This window comes from Hevea brasiliensis, chromosome 3 (genome assembly GCF_030052815.1).
Source record: "Hevea brasiliensis isolate MT/VB/25A 57/8 chromosome 3, ASM3005281v1, whole genome shotgun sequence".
Taxonomy (NCBI): domain Eukaryota; kingdom Viridiplantae; phylum Streptophyta; class Magnoliopsida; order Malpighiales; family Euphorbiaceae; genus Hevea; species Hevea brasiliensis.
In genome coordinates this window covers 3,995,989-4,019,380 of record NC_079495.1, presented here as the reverse complement: position 1 = coordinate 4,019,380, position 23,392 = coordinate 3,995,989, and the positions used below count along the sequence as shown (strand labels likewise).

General features: G+C 36.3%; 2 protein-coding genes across 2 annotated transcripts; one reads left to right on the top strand and one right to left on the bottom strand.

Moving 5' to 3' along the window:
• Window positions 1–1,383: 1,383 nt before the first annotated feature.
• LOC110660581 (aspartyl protease family protein At5g10770) lies at window positions 1,384–3,328 on the top strand. Its single transcript, XM_021818923.2, has 2 exons — window positions 1,384–1,725; window positions 1,843–3,328. Exons 1-2 carry the CDS (start codon window positions 1,665–1,667, stop codon window positions 3,138–3,140), a joined length of 1,359 nt encoding a protein of 452 aa, XP_021674615.2. The 5' UTR covers window positions 1,384–1,664; the 3' UTR covers window positions 3,141–3,328.
• Window positions 3,329–5,519: 2,191 nt separating this feature from the next.
• On the bottom strand, window positions 5,520–9,406 carry LOC110660582 (pentatricopeptide repeat-containing protein At2g36240). Its single transcript, XM_021818924.2, has 2 exons — window positions 6,711–9,406; window positions 5,520–6,056 (listed from the first exon to the last, which is right to left on the bottom strand). The coding sequence occupies exon 1, from the start codon at window positions 8,919–8,921 to the stop codon at window positions 7,452–7,454; it is 1,470 nt and encodes a 489-aa protein (XP_021674616.2). The 5' UTR covers window positions 8,922–9,406; the 3' UTR covers window positions 5,520–6,056; window positions 6,711–7,451.
• Window positions 9,407–23,392: the final 13,986 nt, after the last annotated feature.

The window sequence follows — 23,392 nt, the reverse complement described above, 5'->3', positions numbered from 1 at the left end:
AGAAGAATCTCTACTCTGGTTTTAGAAGGACCAATTAGGATTAAGGATAAAACGAGAGACCTTCTTTTCGTTTTGAATTTTCATAATTTATTTTTTTATTAAAAATAATTTATTTTCATATATATATATAATAAATTTATATTTTGTAATATGATTTATTGAAATTAAAAAAAAATCCCTCCCTTGCCTTTTCTTGATCACGATAGTAAATTTTTGCTGCGGCTTTGATTTTTTATACAGTCTTAACTTATTAAATTAGATTTTCACATAAAAAAATTTATTATAGAAATAAAATTCTTTTATTGAAAAATTTTTTCATTCATAAAAATTAAATATTCAATAAAATACTTCTATTAAAAATTTTTTTTATTCACAAAAATTAAATATTTAAATATTTAAATTTACTTAAATAATACATAATTTTTTTACTATTCGTACCAATTTCGTTGCTGTCATTTTCTATCTTTAATAAGCTATTCTAATGAATTATTGTGTGCTTATTGCTTCTAGAAAAGGGAGATAAAAGATGATAGCCTTGTATTTAATTGTTAATTTCCTTGGAATAATTGGCATGTCAGGAAAATTTACGGCTAAAAACTACTAACAAGTTGGTCGGTAACGTAATCTCAGAGCATCTTTTTGTCTCTAAATCATGGAATCCTATTTGTCTTCATTTCATGCATTGGGTCCGTTTAATGCACAATTTCCATAACTAGTCTCGCCCCTCCTTTCAAATCATTTGGCCCACTGCTTTTGGCTTCGCAGCACAAGAACAATCTCTTCACTTCATTGCGATGAGAATGGTGAGAATGGTGGATGGATTGTGTATTGGAGAGTGGTTTGGTACCCACAAATGATAAATTATTGTCTACTGATTCTTACATCACAAATGGAAGGATTCAGCATGTGAAGTGAGAACCCAAGATGGGGACATTTGTGAGAACCAAGGTTATGTTTGGATTGAAGGATAATAAAGGAGGGAAGAAATTTTGAGAGGAAAATAATTTTATTTTTTACTCATTTGTATTTAGTTAAAAAAGAAAATAAGGAGGAAAGAAAATTTTGAAAGAAAAATAATGGTTGAATTCCACTCTCATTTTTTCTCCCAATTGGAGGAAATGTGGGAGGAAAATGTTTGCAATTACAAAAATATTTTTATATTTTTTAAGCTTTTTTTGAACATCTAAGAATAGTATTGTGATTTTTTTCTTTAAAAAAATAATTTTCCTCACAAAATTTTTCCTCATAATCTAAACATAAAATTAAAAAGTTATTTTTCTTCCTAATCATTACATTCTTTTATTTTCCTTCTATTATTTTCTTTCCTCCTATCCAAACATAGTGTAAAAGTCCAAGGTTAGTGTCTGCTTGGGACTCCAGGTGTCTGATAAAAAAAAAAAAGGGAATAATCAAATAACATTGGAAACAATCTCTAATGGAAAAGCTCCGAGATATCACGTATATGATAGTTATTAATGCACCTCACCTCCCATCTCCCCAACTTATTCCATGACTCCGTTGGTTGGCAGAATGCGATGGCTTTTACATTTTCCAGCTAATTAATTATCATTTATAAACCCTTTATTATCTTCTCCAGTGTCTCTGAGCTGCTGCTTTTTCTTTTATATAATTAAGGGAGAGCAAAAGCAAGAAAAATCCCTGAGATGGCGCTGGCCTGGTTTCTTACTTTCTATCTCCTTGCAACATCTCTGGCAGAACTTCAAGGCATGTAATTTTCTCTTTTCTGTATAAGCTTTCCAAGTTTATGTGAATATTATTTGTTGGTATAAATATTGCACATCTTTAAAAATGGACTTGGTATAATAAATGAAAATTTTGCAGAATATAAGTCATCAGCCAGTCAGTCTAGCATACAGCTCAACTTATACCATGTCCATGGACCTGGCTCCTCTCTCTCTCCCAATTCTTCCACATCTCTCAGTGATGTACTCACGCATGATGAAGAACGTGTAAAGTATCTTAGACACAGACTAGTGAAGGGAAGTGTACGGAATGCCTCGGTCCCACACCACAAATCCGGACATCTCCTGGAACCAAATTCTGCCAGCGTCCCATTGAGTCCTGGTTTGTCTATCGGCTCTGCTAATTACTATGTGAAGTTAGGCCTCGGTTCCCCTCCCAAATACTATGCCATGATCATCGACACAGGTAGCTCCCTCTCCTGGCTTCAGTGTCAGCCTTGTGTTGTATACTGTCATAGCCAGGTAGATCCTCTGTTTGAACCCTCTGCATCTAAGACCTACAAGAGGCTATCATGTGCCACCCCTCAGTGCTCTTCTCTGAAGGCCGCCACTTTGAATGACCCTGTTTGTGCCGCTAATGGTGCATGCGTGTACACAGCCAGCTATGGTGATGCATCTTACTCAATGGGCTACTTGAGTCAAGATCTACTGACCTTAACACCAACACAGACCTTGCCCCAGTTCACCTACGGATGCGGGGAGGACAACGAGGGGTTATTTGGTAGAGCAGCAGGTATTATAGGGCTAGCCCGTGACAAGCTATCAATGTTAGGCCAGTTGTCTACCAAGTACGGATATGCCTTCTCCTATTGCCTTCCCACAGCCACTTCTATCTCTTCTGGAGGGGGCTTCTTGTCCATTGGAAACATTTCTCCATCGCCCTACAAGTTCACCCCAATGATCAGAAACCCCCAGAATCCCAGCTTATACTTTTTGAGGCTGGCAGCAATTACCGTCGGTGGTAGGCCTCTGGGAGTGGCCCCTGCTGGTTACCAGGTCCCCACCATCATAGACTCTGGAACTGTTATCACGCGACTGCCAATGTCCATTTATGCTCCACTTAAGGAGGCTTTCGTAAAGCTCATGTCCAAGAGATACGCACAAGCCCCTGGATATTCCATACTGGACACATGCTTCAAGGGAAGTCTCAAGAGCCTGTCGGCTACGCCTGGGATTCAAATGATTTTTCAAGGAGGCGCAGACCTCTCTCTTGGAGCCCCAAACATCTTGTTAGAAGCTGATAAGGGTGTCACTTGTTTGGCCTTTGCGAGTAGCAACCAAATTGCAATTATTGGAAATCATCAACAACAGACATATAGCATTGCTTATGACATCCCCGCTTCAAGAATTGGGTTTGCTCCTCGCGGCTGCCGTTGACCAGCACAGCTGCTAACCCTGTTACCAATAAAGATCCATGACTGCACAAGCTAATAGGGTTGCCACATAAAAAGTATATATACCAAAAAAGATAATAAAATCATCTGAACATGCAGGAATGGCTAGTGAAAGTATATTGAATGATTATGTAAAATTTTACTTAGTATTGTGATTATTATTTAATTTCATCCTTATCGCTTAATCATCTGAAATACTTTGAACTATGTGTCTTTTCATTCTACCAGACTATCAATCCTATCCTCTGCCTTAAATTTTTATTTAGTTCAGAAAGTATTTGTTTGATGTCAATTGAGCCTAAGTATATTAAAAATGTGCCATTGATCAGAGCTAATTTTAAATTTTCTTTATGATAAATCATTTACAACATGAGAATTCAAATGAATTTTTATAAAATCATTATTAATTTTTTTTAAAATGATTTTTTTCAAAAAAATTAAAAAATTAAATTATTTCATTCTAAACATAATATTGACAAAACAGAAATTTATACTTATTATTCACATTTCAAATCTAATGGGCCTAATGGGTATTTGCATGCGTGGTGTATTCTTCATTCATTCTTTCATTGTTCTAAAAATTAATCATTTTCTGAAAATCAATTGGTAAGTATTTTCTAACATTCTAAATGCATTACAAATTATTAATTATGTAAAATTATGAAGGGGACTCTAAATCTATAAAAATTTTATTTTTTATTTATTATTAAATATAAAAAAATAAATAGATAAAATAAATAATGGTTAATTGCATCAATTACATATAGCTGCCAATAGTCAATAGATTTATGTTGTTCCTTTACACATTTCCCTTTTTCTTTATGAAATTATCATTCAAAAAAAAAAAAAAAAGACATTTTGTACTTTAGGGAATTCCCTTGAAAGAATTTAGTTAAAACGATTTGGTTTTTCCTTTGATTAAGAAATCCATCCATCAATTTTTACAAACTCCTAAATGCCAGGAAAGTGTAGAAAATATTTTTCACAAAAATAAATGAAGCATAAATCTTAATATAAATCTATTGTTTTCCTTACTTTTTGTCACCAGTGCGAGGTGCAAATTAATGGATACTTTCTAACGGCAACTGACAGGAGTTTTATATGGTGTAGTATCTAGCATTGCAGAAAATGAATTTGTAGATGAAGGTCATGGAAATAGAGAAGCTCTGCACATTCTTATTCAGCATAGCCTAGATCCGGCCATGGTTCATTTCGGAACCAAATTGAAATTGATCAAGATCAGATTGGAATTGATTGATCCTGGCTAAATCGGATTTTGAAAAAATTTCAACTGTTGAACTTGATCAAAGTCAGACCGAACCAGATCAAAATTAGAACTGAAACCTATAAAAACCCTGCTGACTGGTTAGAACCGGCCCCATAGCCGCCATACCACAGCCACAAGGTAAACAAGTTTCCTGCTTTGAACATTGCTGTCAAGTAATAATAATAATACAAGGAGTAATCAAATTCTGAAGCCTGCTAGTTAAGCACTCAAAGCCTAAGTATCACCTCTTTCCATTTTAGTATTTCCGTGCAGCCAAAGGTGCCGGTATTAAAAAAAGAAAATGCAGACCCCATGCCAATAATATTAAGTTTAATTACCAATGAGCTTTAGCTCGATAGTATTGGAGTTTTATTAGGATCGTGAGGTTTTCAGATTTGATTTCAAATCAGAGCCAATTATAACAGAAATAACAATAATAATAAGTTTAATTTGTAGGCCTATTTCAAAGTTGGAACTTTGAACAAGTGTTAAACAGTCTGCCTAAAGGGTTTGACTCTAGTAGAAATTTAATTACCTACCTACCAAAGCTTTCTTTGACTGACTTGATAATACAATATCAAACTTTCAGAGCTCCAGCTACTGGTTTGAGACAACTTTTCATCATTTCTCAAGTAAAGTTGAATTAAAAATATATAAACTGCTACCTCCACTCCATTAACAAATTAGGCATAAGCAACCAATATATATATATATATATATATATTTCAGTGATTAGATTCTTCTTACCTGCTAAGAATGTAATGTTAATTTTTAAGCATCACAATATTCTTACAGTTTTTGAGTTAATGAACTTTGCATATATGTACATTAATGATTATGATTCTAATCTTTTTCACATTAGAAATTTTTGAATGGGCCAAGGATTTGAACTTTTAACTTCCTATACTATGAAAAACTAAATTCTTGATAACATAATACTAGTTCAATGGCTATATTTTTGATATCACATAACTTATTACGTTATTTTGAATTCAACACCCTCTTTTTAAATCTTAAAAACCTCACAACAAACATCAATCTTGAATTATTATTATTATTATTATTATTTTTGTAGTAATCTAACATAACAGATCATTATCATTCATCCGTTCACAAAAATATTGAATATTAGCTTCAGTAACTTGAATAAGTTGCATAGAAAGAGTTAAAGGGGCAAAATTAAAAAAAAAAAAAGGCATTAAAGGACTACCTATATTGGAGTCAAATTAATCTACAGAAACATTAAGATGATTTTAAGTCCTGAGTAAGTTGGAACAAAATTGAGGTGTTCCAAGCCACCTACAATGTCATTCCAGCTAGTTTTGCTCATCATGAATCTCTGCAGCCACTTGTAGTGTCTTGAAGGCAGGCTTTGTGTAGGATAACCCTGCAATCTCTCTATCTTTCCCCTTGTGGGCAACCGATGCAAAACCCATTACCACAAAGGCTATGATGATGGTTCCAAGCATTATAGAATGGGGCTGTGTTGGTGACCATTTTCTCGATGCCAGGGAAACAACTGCAGAGAATCTGCTTGACCATTAAAATGCCAAGCAAGAAGAGACCAAGGTCGATGGAGTTGCTGGCACCATGAACCGATGCGCAGGCCAAATTATACCCATGAGAAGTGAGCTGCAAATCCAACGAGCAAAGGCAAGGTGTTTATATAACCGATGGCAATTTTGATGCTAGTGCTCGACATTCTCTTCATTTGAGATTTTATTTTTTATTTTTTTGTGTGTCAAGTGATGAGGAATCTGTACTTTTATCTGGCGAATTATAAATCCTTGTGCAATTCTATGTCTATGTATTACAGCAGTGTTAAAGTTTGAGTTGGATTCAATTTACAGAGCGCATATTCCTCACGAAAACAAGGAATAAGTTACGACTTACAAACTTAAATTTAACATGATTTTCTAAACTAAAATCAACCCAGATTTTTTTTTCCCTCTACTTAACTTACAAAATTTAGTAAGAAGTCAATCCCTGAAGACTGGGTTCAGCTATCATATATGGATAAACTTAAAATTTTATTTAGTTGCAATATGAATACTTGATGTTTATCTATCATGAATCAATTACAAATTAGGTATTACTTCAGGATGTCTAAATTCTTTTCTCTAATAGCTAACAACTTAAATCCTAAGCATAGTTCATTTCATTACATTGTCGAACGACAATGTTATATTCAGAGCTGAAGTTCCATGATACAGACTCTGTTGCATAAAAATTATAAGATTTGGGTAATTCCAATCCCACTAATAGAGCTATAAATGAAACACATACCTCAGCTGTTCTCTTCCTCTCAGTTCTCCTTTCTTGCATGGACATCCTGCAGTCCTTCTCTACATAAAATCTTCGTCTTATTTGGAAGCATCTCATTTCCTTCCACGCAAGCCAAAATTCCTAAAGCCTTTGGAACAAAAGCCCCTCCCACAAACAAACATCAGCCAGAGTATGCAAAAAGCCTTCACCGAGTCTCAATGGAAGGGAAGAAGGTAATTAACATGGAGATATAAATTGCTTTCCTGACTTTTCACCATACATCCCTCTTTAGTTAACTTCTTTCAAAACTAGAAGTGCCTCTCATGGTTTCATAACTTATGCTATAGCTTGCCTCTCCTTATAGGAAAGAACAAACAGTACTCATCAAACTGTATGCACCTATCAATCAAAGCTTTAAGTGAAACAACAGCAAGCTCATTTTCAGCATCATTCATTTATTTAAGCAGCTCCTCATCCTTATTCATCTGCAGCTGATGACAATTACCTTGGCATTACCATGGATGACAAATGCAGTTTGTATGAATATATTTATACCTGCTGCTTCCACTTTTAACTTCTTCCTTTCCTCCTTGATTTACAACAGCCTATATGCATTTGTCTGTTTCGTCAAAGTTCTTACTTACTTCATGGAAGAGGAATTCCACCATAATTGAGAAATCCCAGCTAATTCCACTAAACTGTTGGTGCCAAAACCAAAATGTAAAAATTGAAGATGTCTATGCATTCACCTTTTCAACTCAGTCAAAAATGGTGTTTAGGAGGGCTTCTAGATTTAGAAAGGCCATCCATTAACCTATTATATGTAGCAAGATCAGGTATAAATTCTCTATCCAGCATCTCATCCACCAAAACTTCTCCTTCCTTCCTTTTTCCCTCTCTTGTATACCCATATACCAAAGTGTAATATGTCATATCATCTAGTTCCAAACCCTTGCTAGAAGCCAATAATCTCAATTTGTCAGCATCAACTGTTCTTCCTACATTGCAAAGATCTTGAAGGAGATAATTAAAGGTCACAATATCTGAAATAATACTCTCCTTCAACATTCTTTCCATCAATCTGAATGCTTCTTCTATTTTCCTCAACTTCCTCAAACCTTCTATTAATGTGATACAAGAAATTACGCTTGGAACATTTCCATTCCTCCACAACTCATTCAACAACTCCAAAGCTGCTCCTATGTTTCTTTTGCCACATAGCTTGTCCACAAGTATATAGAAATCAAAATTACTTGGCAAAGCTCCTTTTCTTGAAAAATCAATCAACAATTCACAAGCCTCCAAGCTTCTCTCTTCCCTACAGAGACCATCGACCAAAATCTCACAAGTCACACTTGAAAACCCACACCTCAAATCAATCATCTCATATGCCATCTTAACCCCTTCATCAAACTTCCTCTCCCTAAAGAACCCCATAATCAATGTATTAAAACTAACCACATTAGGACTACACCCCTTCTCTCTCATCTCCCTAAACAACTCTAAAGCCATCTCGAACTTCTTATTCCTACAATAGCTACTAATCAAGATATTAAAAGTAAACACATCAGGCTTAACTCTATCCTTCAACATCCTATTATATATCTCCGTAACCTTATCATGCTGCCCACATTTAACATACCCATGAATCAAAACATTATAAACAGCTACAATGGGCCTCCCATCAATCAATTTCCTCATGGTCTCAAAAGCAAGCGAGGCATCATCCAATTTCCCTGCCTTACAATAACCATTAATAGCAAACTGAAAAATGGGTTCAATTCTTGGACAAGAAAATATACCTTCAGAACAAGGGCAGGGATTGGATGCCATGAAAGAGAGAAGCGAGGAGAGTTCCGAGAGACGGTTGGTGATAGCAAGAGTCCTTGCCATCCATTCAAAAGTGGAGTGATCATGGCGAAAAGAGTCAATGGTGGAGGCCCAATTGAAGATGAGAAAATCATAGTGGGAGAACAGAGGGTGATGGCGGAGCTTCGATTTGAGGAAGTGAAGGAGGTGGAAAGGGGTTAGTGGATTGGTGGCCAGGTGGGTTTGGAGGAAGTGGAGGAGATGGGAGTGATGAGATGTAGGTCTGAGAGTAACAGTAGGGAGAGGTGTAAGAGGGGTAGGTGGTGGGTCAGGGAGTGGAGGCAGCGGTGGTGGCGGTGGTGGCGAAGGGTGGCGGTCAAGTTTCTTGAGGATGGGCAATGGAAGTTTCTTCCTGAACGACATTTTCTTGAACTTGAACGGCAGTGGTTTCCCGTTTTATGTCCATTTATTTAATTAAAGAAAAAAAAATTAAAATAGGAATTAGGAAGTGCGTTAAGGGGTGTTTTGGTAAATAATAGACTGAAGATTTTGACCTCCAATCTCTGTGATTTCGGTCGTATCAAGCACGATGAGAATCGGAGGCCTCCATGCTATTTCATTCTCCGGCGCCGGCGGCCTCAGTTCACTAGAAAGAAGTCACTGCTCTATATTAATTCCTATCTCTTGAAAGAACTACAAATCTATCACAACTTCTCCTTCACTTATCTCCAGTATGTTTTGCTTTTGCTCTACTCATTCTCTTCTTCTTATTCACGAGCCTTTTATGTCGAGATTTGTTGTCTCTGCAGCTGATGGCAATTGGCTTGACATTATCACGAATGACAAATGCAGTTTTTCTATTTTTGGCAGTAAAGTGAAACTCACAGACACGCGAAAGTAAGCGAAGCATAAGAGTTACTGAACCAACACTAGATGCTGTCTGAATATATTTTCTTTCCACCTTAACTTCTTTATTTACAATAGCTTATATGCATTTTTCTGTTTCTTCAAAGTTCTTACCTATTTCCTGGAAGAGAAAATTTTCACCACAATTGAGAAAACTCCAATTAATTTCGAAAATTGTAAAAATTGAAGATGTCTACGCATTCACCTCTTCGACTTATACACGATATAAAAGTAATATGGAACAGATTTCATATATATTAGATAAATTTTAATGATATAATTTAAAGAAAGATAATTAGTGATTTAACTATTTTAACAGAAATGATTAACGACTTAAATATTAAAATTTAAGTACTAAAATATAACAGAAACTTTTAGAATCTCAACATTAGAAAAATAACCAAATAACCTCTATCTGCTTTAGAGCATGTGTTATAGTCCCTGAAAGTTGGCATTTATTGGTAAAGAACGAAATCTTTGGTCTCCTCCACAAACTTATCACGAAATTAGTTATATGTTTTTTTTTTTTAACCTTGTTATGAGGTTACCATATGAATTAATTTTCCATTTATTTAGAATTATTTGAAGCATTTTTCATTTATTTGGACTTGCTTAGAGTATTTTCCAACGAATTAGGATTCCTCAGAATTTCACAACTCAACTCAACTCAATTCAACTAAGCCTTTATCTTAAAGATTTGGGGTCGGCTATATGGATTCGCTTTCTCCACTCTAAACAATTTTGAGTTAAATCCTCAGAAATGTGTAATGCTTCTAGGTCATGTTGTACTACTCTCCTCCAAGTCAATTTAGGTCTACCATTTTTTTTCTTTCTATCCTCTAACCTAATGTGCTCTACTTGTCTAACTGGAGCCTCCGTATGTCTACGCTTCACATGACCAACCCATCTCAATCTCTCTTCTCTCAACTTATTTTCAATTGACACCACTCCTATCTTTTCTCTAATACTCTCATTGCGGACTTTATCTAGTCTAGTATGACCACTCATCCAACTTAACATTCTCATCTCTACAACTCTTATCTTAGACGCATACGACTCTTTCAGTGTCCAACACTCACTACCATATAACATAGCCGGTCGTATGGCTGTACGGTAAAATTTTCCTTTCAACTTATTGAGAATTTTACGATCACATAAAACTCCCGTGGCACGTCTCCACTTCAACCATCCGGCTTTAATCCTATGACTAACATCCTCCTCACATCCCCCATCTACTTGAAGGACTGAGCCTAGATATTTAAAGTGATTACTTTGGGACAGTACCACTCCATTCAAACTAACTCCTTCCCTATCACCAGTTTGGCCTTCATTGAACTTGCAATGCATGTAATCTATCTTCATTCTACTCAATAGTAGTTGCTCTTTCATACATATCTTTCAATACTTGCATGTACCTAATAGATACCATCTTTTGTTCTAACACATTCCATAAGACATCTCTTTGAACACTATCATAAGTCTTCTCCAAATCAATAAAAACTATGTGTAGATCTTTCTTCACATCTCTATATTTCTCCATCAAGCTTCTAATAAGAAAGATCGCTTCCATAGTTGAACGACAGGGCATGAAACCAAATTGATTGAGAGAGATAGAAGTATCATGACGTAGTCGATGCTCCACAACTCTCTCCTACAACTTCATAGTATGGCTCATGAGTTTAATTTCCCTATAGTTTGAGTAACTCTGTATGTCTTCCTTATTTTTAAAAATAGGTACTAAAACACTCCTCTTCCATTCATCAGGCATTTTCTTTGAGTTTAGAATCTTATTAAATAATTTAGTTAACCATGCCACTCTCATATCTCCCAAACACTTCCACACTTCAATTGGTATTTCATCAGGTCCATAGGCTTTACCCACTTTCATTCTCTTAAGTGCTTCCTTGACTTCTAAAGATCTAATCCTTCTAGTATAATTCACATTCTTTTCTATTGTTCTATAATCTATATTCACGCTATTACCATTTTGACTATTATTAAAGAGATCATTAAAATAATTTCTCCATCTTTTTTTAATGTCCTCATCTTTTATCAACATTTTTCCTTCTTTATCCTTAATGCACCTAACTTGATTCAGATCTTGACATTTCCTTTCTCTCCTCCTTGCTAATCTATAAATATCTTTCTCCTCTTCTTTAGTTCCAAGTTTCTCATATAACTTTTCAAAGGCTTGTGCTCTTGCTTGACTAATTGTCTTTTTTACCTCTTTCTTTGCTATCTTGTACTGTTCATATGCCTCATTATTATCACATTTAGGTAATTTCTTATACCATTCCCTTTTTCTCTTCACTGCCTTTTGTACTTCCTCATTCCACCACCATCTCTCTTTTGAGGGTGGTCCATGTCCTTTGGACTCTCTAAGTACTTTTCTAGCTACTTCTCTAATCTTTGATGCCATCTGTATCCACATATCATTGGTCTCCATATCCAGCTTCCATACTTCGGACTCGAGAAGCTCATTTTTGAACTTCACTTGCTTTACTCCTTTGAACTCCCACCACTTTGTTCGAGCTACACTATTTCTTCTGACCTTACTTGAATTATTCCTAAACTTGACATCCAAAACTACCAACCGATGTTGACTTGTTAAAGCCTCTCCTGGAATGACCTTGCAATTTTTGTATAGAGCTCTATTTGTCTTCCTGGTTAAGAGGAAGTCAAATTAACTTCTATGTTGCCCACTTTTGAAAGTCACTAAATGTGACTTTCTTTTTATAAAGTAGGTATTTGCTAATATTAGGTTGTATGCCATAGCAAAATCCAGAATGCTTTTTCCCTCCCCATTTCGACTGCCAAAACCAAAACCTCCATAAACATTCTCATAGCCTTGTCTATCACTTCCTACATGTCCATTCAAATCTCCACCAATGAAAACATTCTTTTCATTCGGTATGCTTTGCATTTATTTACTCTCACTGTCTAGTCCTATTTGTGGGGCATAAGCACTAACTATATTTATTGTTTCTCCTTCTAGTACTAGCTTTACTAGTATAATTCTATCTCCTACTCTTTTCACAGCTATTACTGCGACTTTCAATGTCCTGTCTATGATTATGCCCACTCCGTTCTTGTTTCTCTCCTTTCCGGTAAATTACAGTTTGTACCCTGAATTAACCACTTCCTTACTTTTCTCTTCTACCCATTTAGTCTCCTGAATGCAAGCAATATTCACCCTTCTCCTTTCCAAGGTATCCACAAGCTCCATTAATTTTCCTATAAGTGATCCAACATTCCAAGTACCAATCTTGATCCTCCTACTATCCTGCTCCTTCCTAATTAGTCTCCTTTTATGATATCTTCTGTTATTTTATATGTCTATCTTGTGTTCTGTTCCACTATCTGTTCTACTATCTGTCCTATGGACTAACTTCTTTACCCACACCCGTCCATGATGTGGGAACCCTTGCTCACTTAACACCACACCCGGGTGCCGGTATGGCGCGTAGCTTTCAGTAAACGCCCTACACCCTTGCATATTTCTCACTACACCCGGCTCCGATGTAGCGTGTTGTGAGTAGAGGACGCCCCAATGTTTATATCATTTGAATCCATATCATAAGGTGTGACGAAATTTTTACGCTGGTTGTCACCTACCGCAACCCTCCTCCTTTATCAGGGCTTGGGACCGGCTAAGCGCAAGCTACTTAGGCGGAGTTATTCCTCAGAATTTCACATAATAGAAAAAAAAAATTCAAATGGGTGTTGTCTCAATGACACAACAAATGACTGGAAAGTCATACAGGTAGAAAAGAGTACTCTAATGCTGATTTGGGAAGGAATATTATGATTTTGGAATCCTAATATTCCCATATAAACTCTCAAAATACTAGCCATCATCTGCATATTCCATTTCATAAAGGCACCGCCTTTGTGACAAACACTTTATATAGTGTTAGATTTTGATCACAGGCATTCAACATATTCAAATGAGGCAGACTTCCTTCGATTATATCTGGATAAATCCTTCTTATTATAGCATTCTCGGCACAGATCACTTGTATTTCACACAAATTTAACAGAACCTCACAGAATCTTCAGCACATATTCAGAACTCGGAAAGGCATTCAAATGTACATGTGCAGGCTATTTGGTTTGGAGCTCGACCCATTATCAGAGTCCATGTTACCATTGAGCGGCAGCTACTTGAACAGGATGCTTTTTCATTACATTTTCACCATCCAACCATGCTGATAACCCATTGCTACTCATCAACCATGCCAAAACAAATACCACCCAAATTGAATGCCTCTCCATATCATTTGCTCTTCTCCAACTCTCTCGCACATGCACAGTACCCGTGCATGTTTAAACTTATCTAAACGACTTTAAGAATTCAATTTTACTCCAATTATGATAGGACTCCAATAATATCTCTGCAACACTATGTGAACTTATAAAATCCTAGTAAAACTCTGTCATCAGATGCTACAGCTCAAAGAATAATTTGCTAGCTTAGCCAGAATCATGAGGAGAAAGGAATTCCCAAGTTCCCACTGATATTAAGAGATAGAATCATTTGAGCTGTGAAAAGAGTAGGAGATAGAATTATACTAGTAAAGCTAGTACTAGAAGGAGAAACAATAAATATAGTTAGTGCTTATGCCCCACAAATAGGACTAGACAGTGAGAGTAAACAAAGGTTTTGGGAAGATATGGATGATTTAATACAAAGCATTCCGAATGAAGAGAATGTTTTCATTGGTGGAGATTTGAATGGACATGTAGGAAGTGATAGACAAGGTTATGAGAATGTTCATGGAGGTTTTAGTTTTGGAAGTCGAAATGAGGAGGGAAAAAGCATACTGAATTTTGCTATGGCATACGACCTTATGCTAGCAAATACCTACTTTATAAAAAGAGAGTCACATTTAGTGACTTTCAAAAGTGGGCAACATAGAAGCCAAATCGACTTCCTCTTAACCAGGAAGACAAATAGAGCTTTATGCAAGGATTGCAAGGTCATTCCAGGAGAGGCTTTAACAAGTCAACATCGGTTGGTGGTCTTGGATGTCAAGTTTAGGAACAATTCAAGTAAGGTTAGAAGAAATAGTGTAGCTCGAACAAAGTGGTGGGAGTTCAAAGGAGTAAAGCAAGTGAGGTTCAAAAATGAGCTTCTCGAGTCCAAATTATGGAAGCTGGATATGGAGGCCAATGATATGTGGATACAGATGGCATCAAAGATTAGAGAAGTAACTAGAAAAGTACTTGGAGAGTCTAAAGGACATGGACCACCCTCAAAAGAGAGATGGTGGTGGAATGAGGAAGTACAAAAGGCAGTGAAGAGAAAAAGGGAATGGTATAAGAAATTATCTAAATGTGATAATAATGAGGCATATGAACAATATAAAATAGCAAAGAAGGAGGTAAAAAATGCAGTTAGTCAAGCAAGAGCACAGGCCTTTGAAAAGTTATATGAGAAACTTGGAACTAAAGAAGGGAAGAAAGATATTTATAGATTAGCAAGGAGGAGAGCAAGGAAATGTCAAGATCTCAATCAAGTTAGGTGCATTAAGGATAAAGAAGGAAAAGTGTTGGTGAAAGATGAGGACATTAAAGAAAGATGGAGAAATTATTTTAATGATCTCTTTAATAATAGTCAAAATGGTAATAGCGTGGATATAGATTATAGAACAATAGAAAAGAATGTGAATTATACTAGAAGGATTAGATCTTTAGAAGTAAAGGAAGCACTTAAGAGAATGAAAGTGGGTAAAGTCTGTGGACCCGATGAAATACCAATTGAAGTGTGGAAGTGTTTGGGAGATATGGGAGTGGCATGGTTAACTAAATTATTTAATAAAATTCTAAACTCAAAGAAAATGCCTAAAGAATAGAGGAGGAGTATCTTAGTACCTATTTTTAAAAATAAGAGAGACATATAGTTGCTCAAACTATAGGAGAATTAAACTAATGAGCCATACTATGAAGTTGTAGGAGAGAGTTGTGGAGCATCGACTATGTCATGATACTTCTATCTCTCTCAATCAATTTGGTTTCATGCCTGGTCGTTCAACTATAGAAGCGATTTTTCTCATTAGAAGTTTGATGGAGAAATATAGAGATGTGAAGAAAGATCTGTACATGGTTTTTATTGATTTGGAGAAGGCTTATGATAGTGTTTCAAGAGATGTCTTATGGAATGTGTTAGAACAAAAGAGGGTATCTATTAGGTACATACAAGTGTTGAAAGATATATATGAAGGAGCAACTACTATTGTGCTCACGGTGGGAGGGGACACAAGAGATTTTCCGATCTCAATTGGATTACACCAAGGATCAGCCATAAGCCCTTACCTTTTTACATTAGTTTTAGATGAATTGACGAAACATATACAAGAGAGTATTCCTTGGTGCATGATGTTTGCGGATGATATTGTTCTGATAGATGAGACACGAGAAGGAGTCAATAGAAAGCTAGAGCTTTAGAGAAGTGCTCTAGAGTCAAAGGGTTTTAAGTTAAGTAGAACGAAGACAGAATACATGCATTGCAAATTCAGTGAAGGCCAAACTGGTGATAGGGAAGGAGTTAATTTGAATGGAGTGGTATTGTCCCTAAGTAATCACTTTAAATATCTAGGCTCAGTCCTTCAAGTAGGTAGGGGATGTGAGGAAGATGTTAGTCATAGGATTAAAGCCGGATGGTTGAAGTGGAGACGTGCCACGGGAGTTTTATGTGATCGTAAGATTCCCAATAAGTTGAAAGGAAAATTTTACCGTACAGCCATACGACCGGCTATGTTATATGGTAGTGAGTGTTGGGCACTGAAAGAGTCGTATGCGTTTAAGATAAGAGTTGCAGAGATGAGAATGTTAAGGTGGATGAGTGGTCATACTAGACTAGATAAAGTCCGTAATGAGAGTATTAGAGAAAAGGTAGGAGTAGTGCCAATTAAAGATAAGTTGAGAGAAGGGAGATTGATGTGGTTTGGTCATGTGAAGCGTAGAAATACGGAGGCTCCACTTAGACAAGTAGAGCACATTAGGTTAGAGGATAGAAAGAAAAAAAGGGGTAGACCTAAATTGACTTGGAGGAGAGTAGTACAACATGACCTAGAAGCATTACACATTTCTGAGGATTTAACCCAAAATCGTTTAGAGTGGAGAAAGCGAATCCATATAGCCGACCCCAAATTTTTGGGATAAAGGCTTAGTTGAGTTGAGTTGAGTTGTGGGCTATGGGCCTCCTGATTTGAATCCAACTAACTTCTATACAACTCTTTTGCTTGGGATCTCATACATTATTCTATGCTGGCTACAAGAACCACTCTCATGGCCTCAATCATATCCCTATGCTTGGATTCATCATTGCAATCTTTTATTTTGGCTATGGATTTTGCATAGGTAAATTTGTCTTTTTTTTTTCTGATCATTTTTAATTTACTTTTTTTAAGGAAGGAATTTTAACATATTTAATTATTGCATCTCCATGGAAACATTTAACAATATAAATGGTTTTTATGTCTTCTTCTTCTTGTTCAGCAGTCATTTGTATTCACCGGATATAATGCATATGCTTCAATTGCAATTCATGCAAAGCTGCTGTTTGTCAAAACCCAAAACATCATACAGATTACTAATCATTATCACTGCAGTGAATTACGCAAAAAATTTTATTGGAATATCCGATTAATATAAGTATAATATATATAGAATTAGTTATTTTTTAGCTAATAATCTTTAGCGATGAGTTGCATTGTAATTAATGTAAATTAAAATTTATTAATAATAATTCTACTTATAAAAAAAATCCTATTATAATTTCTAATGTAGTAGTTCTATAATCTTAATCCTATAACTATTATTAATTTATTAAAAATTATTTAATTTATTATAACGAAATTAATAAAACAACTTTAAATATTTGTAACAACCCAAAAATTTTAAAAAAAATAATAAATAAATAAATAAATATAATTTTAGACCTAATTGTAAAACCCTAAAAAGTTGGGGGACTAATAGTGTAATTAGAAGTTAAAAAAAAAAAAAAAAGACAGAAACCCAAAAACGCAGCAGACCCCCCCCCCCCCAGCTCCCTTCTCTTTCTCCCCGACTCTCCCTCCCATTTTCTTCTTACTGACAAGGGATCGGCTGCCGGTGACCATTCTAGCGGCTTCAGCGTGACCGAGCGACCACCAGGGACGGGAAATGGAGACGAAAGACAGCTGCGGTGACGAGAATCGAAGAGAGAGAGAGAGCGACGACGAGGACCATCCAAAGTCGTTTCCGGCCATCTCCGATGACGGGAAGACAAGGGACGCCAGCAGCGAGCTTCTGGCAGCACCGAGTTCCTCGTCCGACCAAGACTCGCCGGTTTTAATGGAGTTTTCCGGCAAGAAATGAAGAGAGAGAAAGAGGAGAGAGAAAGCGACGTCAGTGGCTTTCCAGCCACTTTTCTGGAGATCCGACTGTCGGATCGAAAATTCGAGGCCACTGATGGACTCAGGACGACGAGATCTTCGAGATAGGACTGATCCAGCTCCGATCGAACACCGTTTGAAAAAGCCGATAATCGGACGGTCCAAATTGCTTGGTGAGATTTTCGAACTTTTTCGATTTTCAAAATTTAAAAAATAATAACTTTATGATAATTATTAACAAAATTTGGACTTAATTTAGGTGCGATCGGATCGAGGATAGCTCACCGGCGTCGGGACCGCATTTTTAGCCAGATCCGGCTGCCCGACGGCCCGTCTCAAAACGTGGTCAATATTACAGTCAATCCTAGCATTTTCAGACATTCTGGACACGTTCCAGGTGTCAGAATTGGCATAGGTAAGCCCGAACTCCAAGTTACTCATTTTCGGCTAATATCGATTTAGAATAAATTCATAAAATATTCGTGGATGATCGAAAAATTATAATTCCGTTTGCAATAGCCTTATAATATTATTATGACCGCGGGGCAAAGTTTTAGAATTTTTAGAGCTCATTTGGATAGTTTTTGCAAAAAGGGCTAGTTATAGGGACTAAAACATAAATTTTCAAGTTTATGACTATTGTCTGATTTGGAGGGCCCAGGAGAGGCCATGTGATGTTGATGAGACGTGATTGTAGAAATTTAGAATTTAGAAGTGTTATTTGAATCTTTTTGCAAGTTAGGTAGGTCCCAGGTATAAGGAAAACTCTGCCGGATTTTCGGCATGAATTAGGCTATCTGTTGTCTCTTTAGAGTTTTATTTTGACTTAGTACTAATAAATTTATAATTTAATTATTAGGTGATCGAGATCAGCTATTTTTCTACATTCAGCAGCCACGATAGTCATCGGTGTACTGTGAGTAAAATATTAATTTTAATTATAATTTCGATATTATTATATGTTCAAGCATGCCCATGCATCACTTATAAATATGTATTTATGTAGTTAAACACTAGGCACGTTTTTATGTTGCATTCATAATTGTTAAAATGCCATGGATGTTGTTGTGACAATTTGGAGCAGTGTGCGTGAGTTGGCGTGCGTGTGGTATGGTGTTGGCTATGGATAGGACGGGTAGACACGGCTTGAGATCTTCGCTGGGACCCGGTACTTCGGGGTAGACACGGCTCTGGGACCCCCATTTGGTTTATTAAGCGAAAGTTCGACTTGAGTTCTTCGCTGGCACAGGTTAGATTAAGAGGGCTGTATAGGGGATCAGCTCCCATATATGTATTGTTTGACCTTATCGGGTGTGTGAGTGCTCCAGATTACCTTTTTGCTGTTATGATGTGAAAATATTGCTGATGTTGCTTTTCACTCTACAGGGTGCATTAGTTTTAGATAGTTATAGAAATTATGGTTAAAATTGATATTTTACTCTCTGAGTCGAACGCTCACTCCTGTTCACCATATTTTTCCAGGCTACAGGAGGAGACCTTTTTCAGAATAACCTGTCCCTTTCCTCTCAGGTTATGAAAAGATTACTTAATTGTATTATTATTCTCCAAATTTGTAATTTAGGACTCCGCATGTGCTAGTAGTAGCATTAAGCCTGTCAGGGATTGCATGAATTTAAGTTTTTGTATTAACAAATGAAAAATTTTTATGAGTTTTAAATAGTTTGTAAATGGTGTAACAGGGTTGAGCTGGGCTCCCCTAATTTTAGTTTATGATAATTACTGGGCTAAGTTGGCCCCAAATAAAATTATAACAGTTTAATTCAAATTATTTTATATGCATATTGGGCCTAAATTGTGGGCCTGGTCATGGGTTGAGGAATAGTTAGGCTTACTACGGGCCTCGGGGGCTTTAGGCTGGCCCAGGTCCTAGTGCCGGTCCGGCCCATAGGTTGGGTCGTGACAAAGTTGGTATCAGAGCTTAGGCTCTAGATTCATGGGAAATAATATACTTGGGAGTGTAAAAGGAGTCTTGTTAGGATGTTACATGCAGAGTATAGGATTCTGTTTTGTCTTTTCTGTAATTCTTTGTTTCTAGATTCTGCGTTATACCTCGGGAAATATAAAAGTGTCTCAGTTAGTGTCTTGATTTTCGTGGAGTACATAGAAATGTGAAATAGAGTTAGCAGACATGTTGAGGTCTGTCATGAGGATACGTACTCCAAGAAACACTATATTTTTATCAGTATGGGTTTAAATGGTGTGCCCATTTCGTGCAAGGCACGAATACATAAAAGTGAGTCTTGAAAGTACAGTTGCCCTAGATAAGGATGAGGATACCACTGCTGGCAGTCATCAGTAGATGACCCAGTCAGAATAAGTTTGTGATAATAGAAGATTCAAGAGAGATAAGAAATTGGGAGACCTAGTCTGTTAGGACGTATCATAGTAACTATACAATATTCTCTATGTCTGCTCTGTAAGCTGCAGATTACAGTACCGACATGAGATTATTATGTAGAGCTGCGTGCATCCCCGTGGTGCTCCATAATGAGGTTGTTTACGGATGGCTTCTGTTTTGGTACAGTTATGCCAGAACAGAGTTTTATATTTGCAGAGGAATTGGGAACTCCTAGTTAGGGGTCTAGAGTTAGAATATTGAAAGGTCACAGTTGGGTGATAACTAGAGTCAGTGACTCAGTTACCCTAGCATGAGCTAGAGTTACATTAAGAGTTGCCATCAGACTAGAGTTTTCGAATTAGTTGCAAAGTAAAGGTGACACTTATAGAGTGAGATCATCTAGTCTTCAGTATGGAATTTTGGACCGTTTTTGTAGTACGACAGACGTTTTGCTTAGAGTTTAGTGAGAATAGTATACCTTGTGTGTATCAGTAAGGTGTAAAGTACAACCCTACTACCTAGAGAAGGTCGAAACTATGAATTGATGATTTATAGAGCTATGATATGATAAAAGAGTCATTAACTTGACATGGTTTTGGCAAGGTGGTAAATGTAGTACCTTTGTTGCAGCAAGTTAGGGTATAGTCCTATCTTTTCAGAAGGGATCGAAGGTTATTACTGATAATGATGACTTATGGAATAGTGTCCCATATGGGACTGTAGAGTGTGATAGAGAGTAGTTGGCTCAGGTATCCAGGAGAGGATACAAGTTCTATTATAGGAATCATATATAATCAGATCACGATGGATATAAATCCTTTGAATTGGATGACAGGTTTGGGTGCCCGAAATCTTAAGTTTTGGCTAATTGAGTAAACATGGAAAATAATAATAATAACAAATAAATAAAATTACTGCAGAATCAGTTCTCAAGGTAGTAAGGGTATTATGTAAGCTAAAGGATAAGAATAGAAATCATACGATAAAGGTATGACTGCAATTTCCTGAGTTCCTTTCTAACTTCATATTGTTCAAAACAATAGTATAATCTAATTATAATAGTGTAAAGAGTAATAAATTAGCAAAGATAAATCATAGAAGGCCAATGGATAAAGAAAGTGCAGAATAAAAGTTTGGACAATTGATTGCAGATGCAATATAATCTAAATGCCAGTGGAAGTACTAGCTAGAGTGGTCAAAGGACCAAATCTGAGTAGCACAGACATATCATAACGTGATAAAGACTCTGAAAGATATAGTTAGCAAGTACAGCTATCATGTTAGGAAGAAGAATGGAACCAGGGATAGAATAGTCAAGTTCTATTTTGGGTAAGACAAAGGAAATAAACGGAAGGACAAACTGAAGAGCACATAATAAAAGGAACAAAGTTAAGATATAGGGTAGGCTAAGTGTTATTCGTGGCAAGGTGAATGACAAGGATGAAAAAACCCAAAATGGGACCACCTTAGTGAGAATAGTGATGGAGGTATGGAATCTAGTAATGTGATACTCATAGTATGATGTAGTTGAGGTAGTGCCAGGGGCTAAAATATAGAGCTTGGAGTTGCGTGATTTGATCATACTCTATCTATTCCCTATTCCTAAAGTGAAGTGGATAGCAATGGGGCAAGATTCTTTTAACTTGTTAACAGTATCAAGAAGATTAGGCAGAGAAAAAGAAGTTAGTAAGTAATAAGTTGAATAAAAGTCAATCTAAGGGATAAAAAAAAAAAGTATGATGAGAGGAAAAGAATAATAGATAATGACACAGAGGCTTTAGGTTATACTTTTGAGATAGTGAGAAGGTAGTTAGAGGTTCATTATGAATGTCAGGCAAACATTTTTAGCATGACCAACAGAATCACTTTGCAGTGAAGCAATAATGACAGAACAACAGTAGGGGTAGAACGAGAAGTGACAAGTATGGGTGGTTATAAATCATTAGAAAGTTCAAGGATCAAATTGATGACCATAGATAAGGGTGGAATTAGTGTTGGAAGAATCTATTAGTGAGAGAAATCTTTCAGAATTCAACAAAAGTTAAGGGCACAATATAAATGATGATAGATATGAATCATAGGTCGAGTATAAGTAAAGTTAATAAATTATAAAAATATTATGTCAGGAAGGACAATGGTACGGTAAAGGGTTCATGCAGATGAAATTGTTACTGATGGGAAAAGTTGAGGCTGAAGTTTGGAAAGCTATAGACAGTATATGTGATTATATTAAAGAGAATGAACACATGAAGTATTTTGTTTAGAATTAAGGCATGGCACACATTTCCCACAGCCGTGTTAGTTCAGATGGAACTTATAATTTTAAGGACTCCTATCCATTTAGGATGAGCAATTTCCTACTGAGGCTGGTGGGGAATGATAATGTTCTGATAGTTAAGTTGGGAAAGGGGATACAAAAAGAATTTTCTATGGTTAATTATAAGTGTTACAAAAGGTGAAGAATGTGCTGGTAGGAGTAAACCGTAAGGTTAGAATTCCTGAAGTAATGGAACTAATAATCAAGATAAGACTAAGAAATAAAATGAAAGTTAAAGTTGATGATGGGATGGACATCCTTGAAGGAAAAAGGTGTAAGGGTGAAATAGGACTAAGATTAATGAATAAGTACAGCAGGTTGAAAAGATATCAACAATACCAGAAATAGGAAAAATGAAGTGGATAAGATCCAAAGGACAGGAAGAAAGCTCGGTAGAGCTAGTTATAATGATGAGGATAAGGAGGAATAGGTATGCTAGGAACACACTAAGAGATGTTTAAAACAAGTTATTATGAGATGATAGATTAAAGAAGTAGTAGAGCCTCGATCTAAGTGCCAATGTGTCAGAAGTAGGCCACATACTAAGAAGTTTTAGGAAAAAGTCTAGATATTCTCATTCCAGAGGAGGAGTGGGAATTGATAAAGTCGCATGGATTGAGTTGTCAGGGAATATAAACACTTTTGTTACCTAGAAGAAGAGACCCAGTTCACTTTCCAATGTTGATAAATGATACACTTGGCCCTTGGAGGAGACTCTACCTGACTAGTTACATAAGATGGCCAGAGGTTGGTCTAAGTACCTTAGTAATGACACAAAAGAGATTAAAAATTTGAAGTATCATGGAAGTGAGAAGATTTATAGGTATTGACCACTGAGGTCATAAGAAGAGTGAAGATCTCGAACAAGATGCCTAGATTAGGTGCTACAAGAAAGCTACTCATAGGATACCATGGAATAAGGAACATAAGTTAT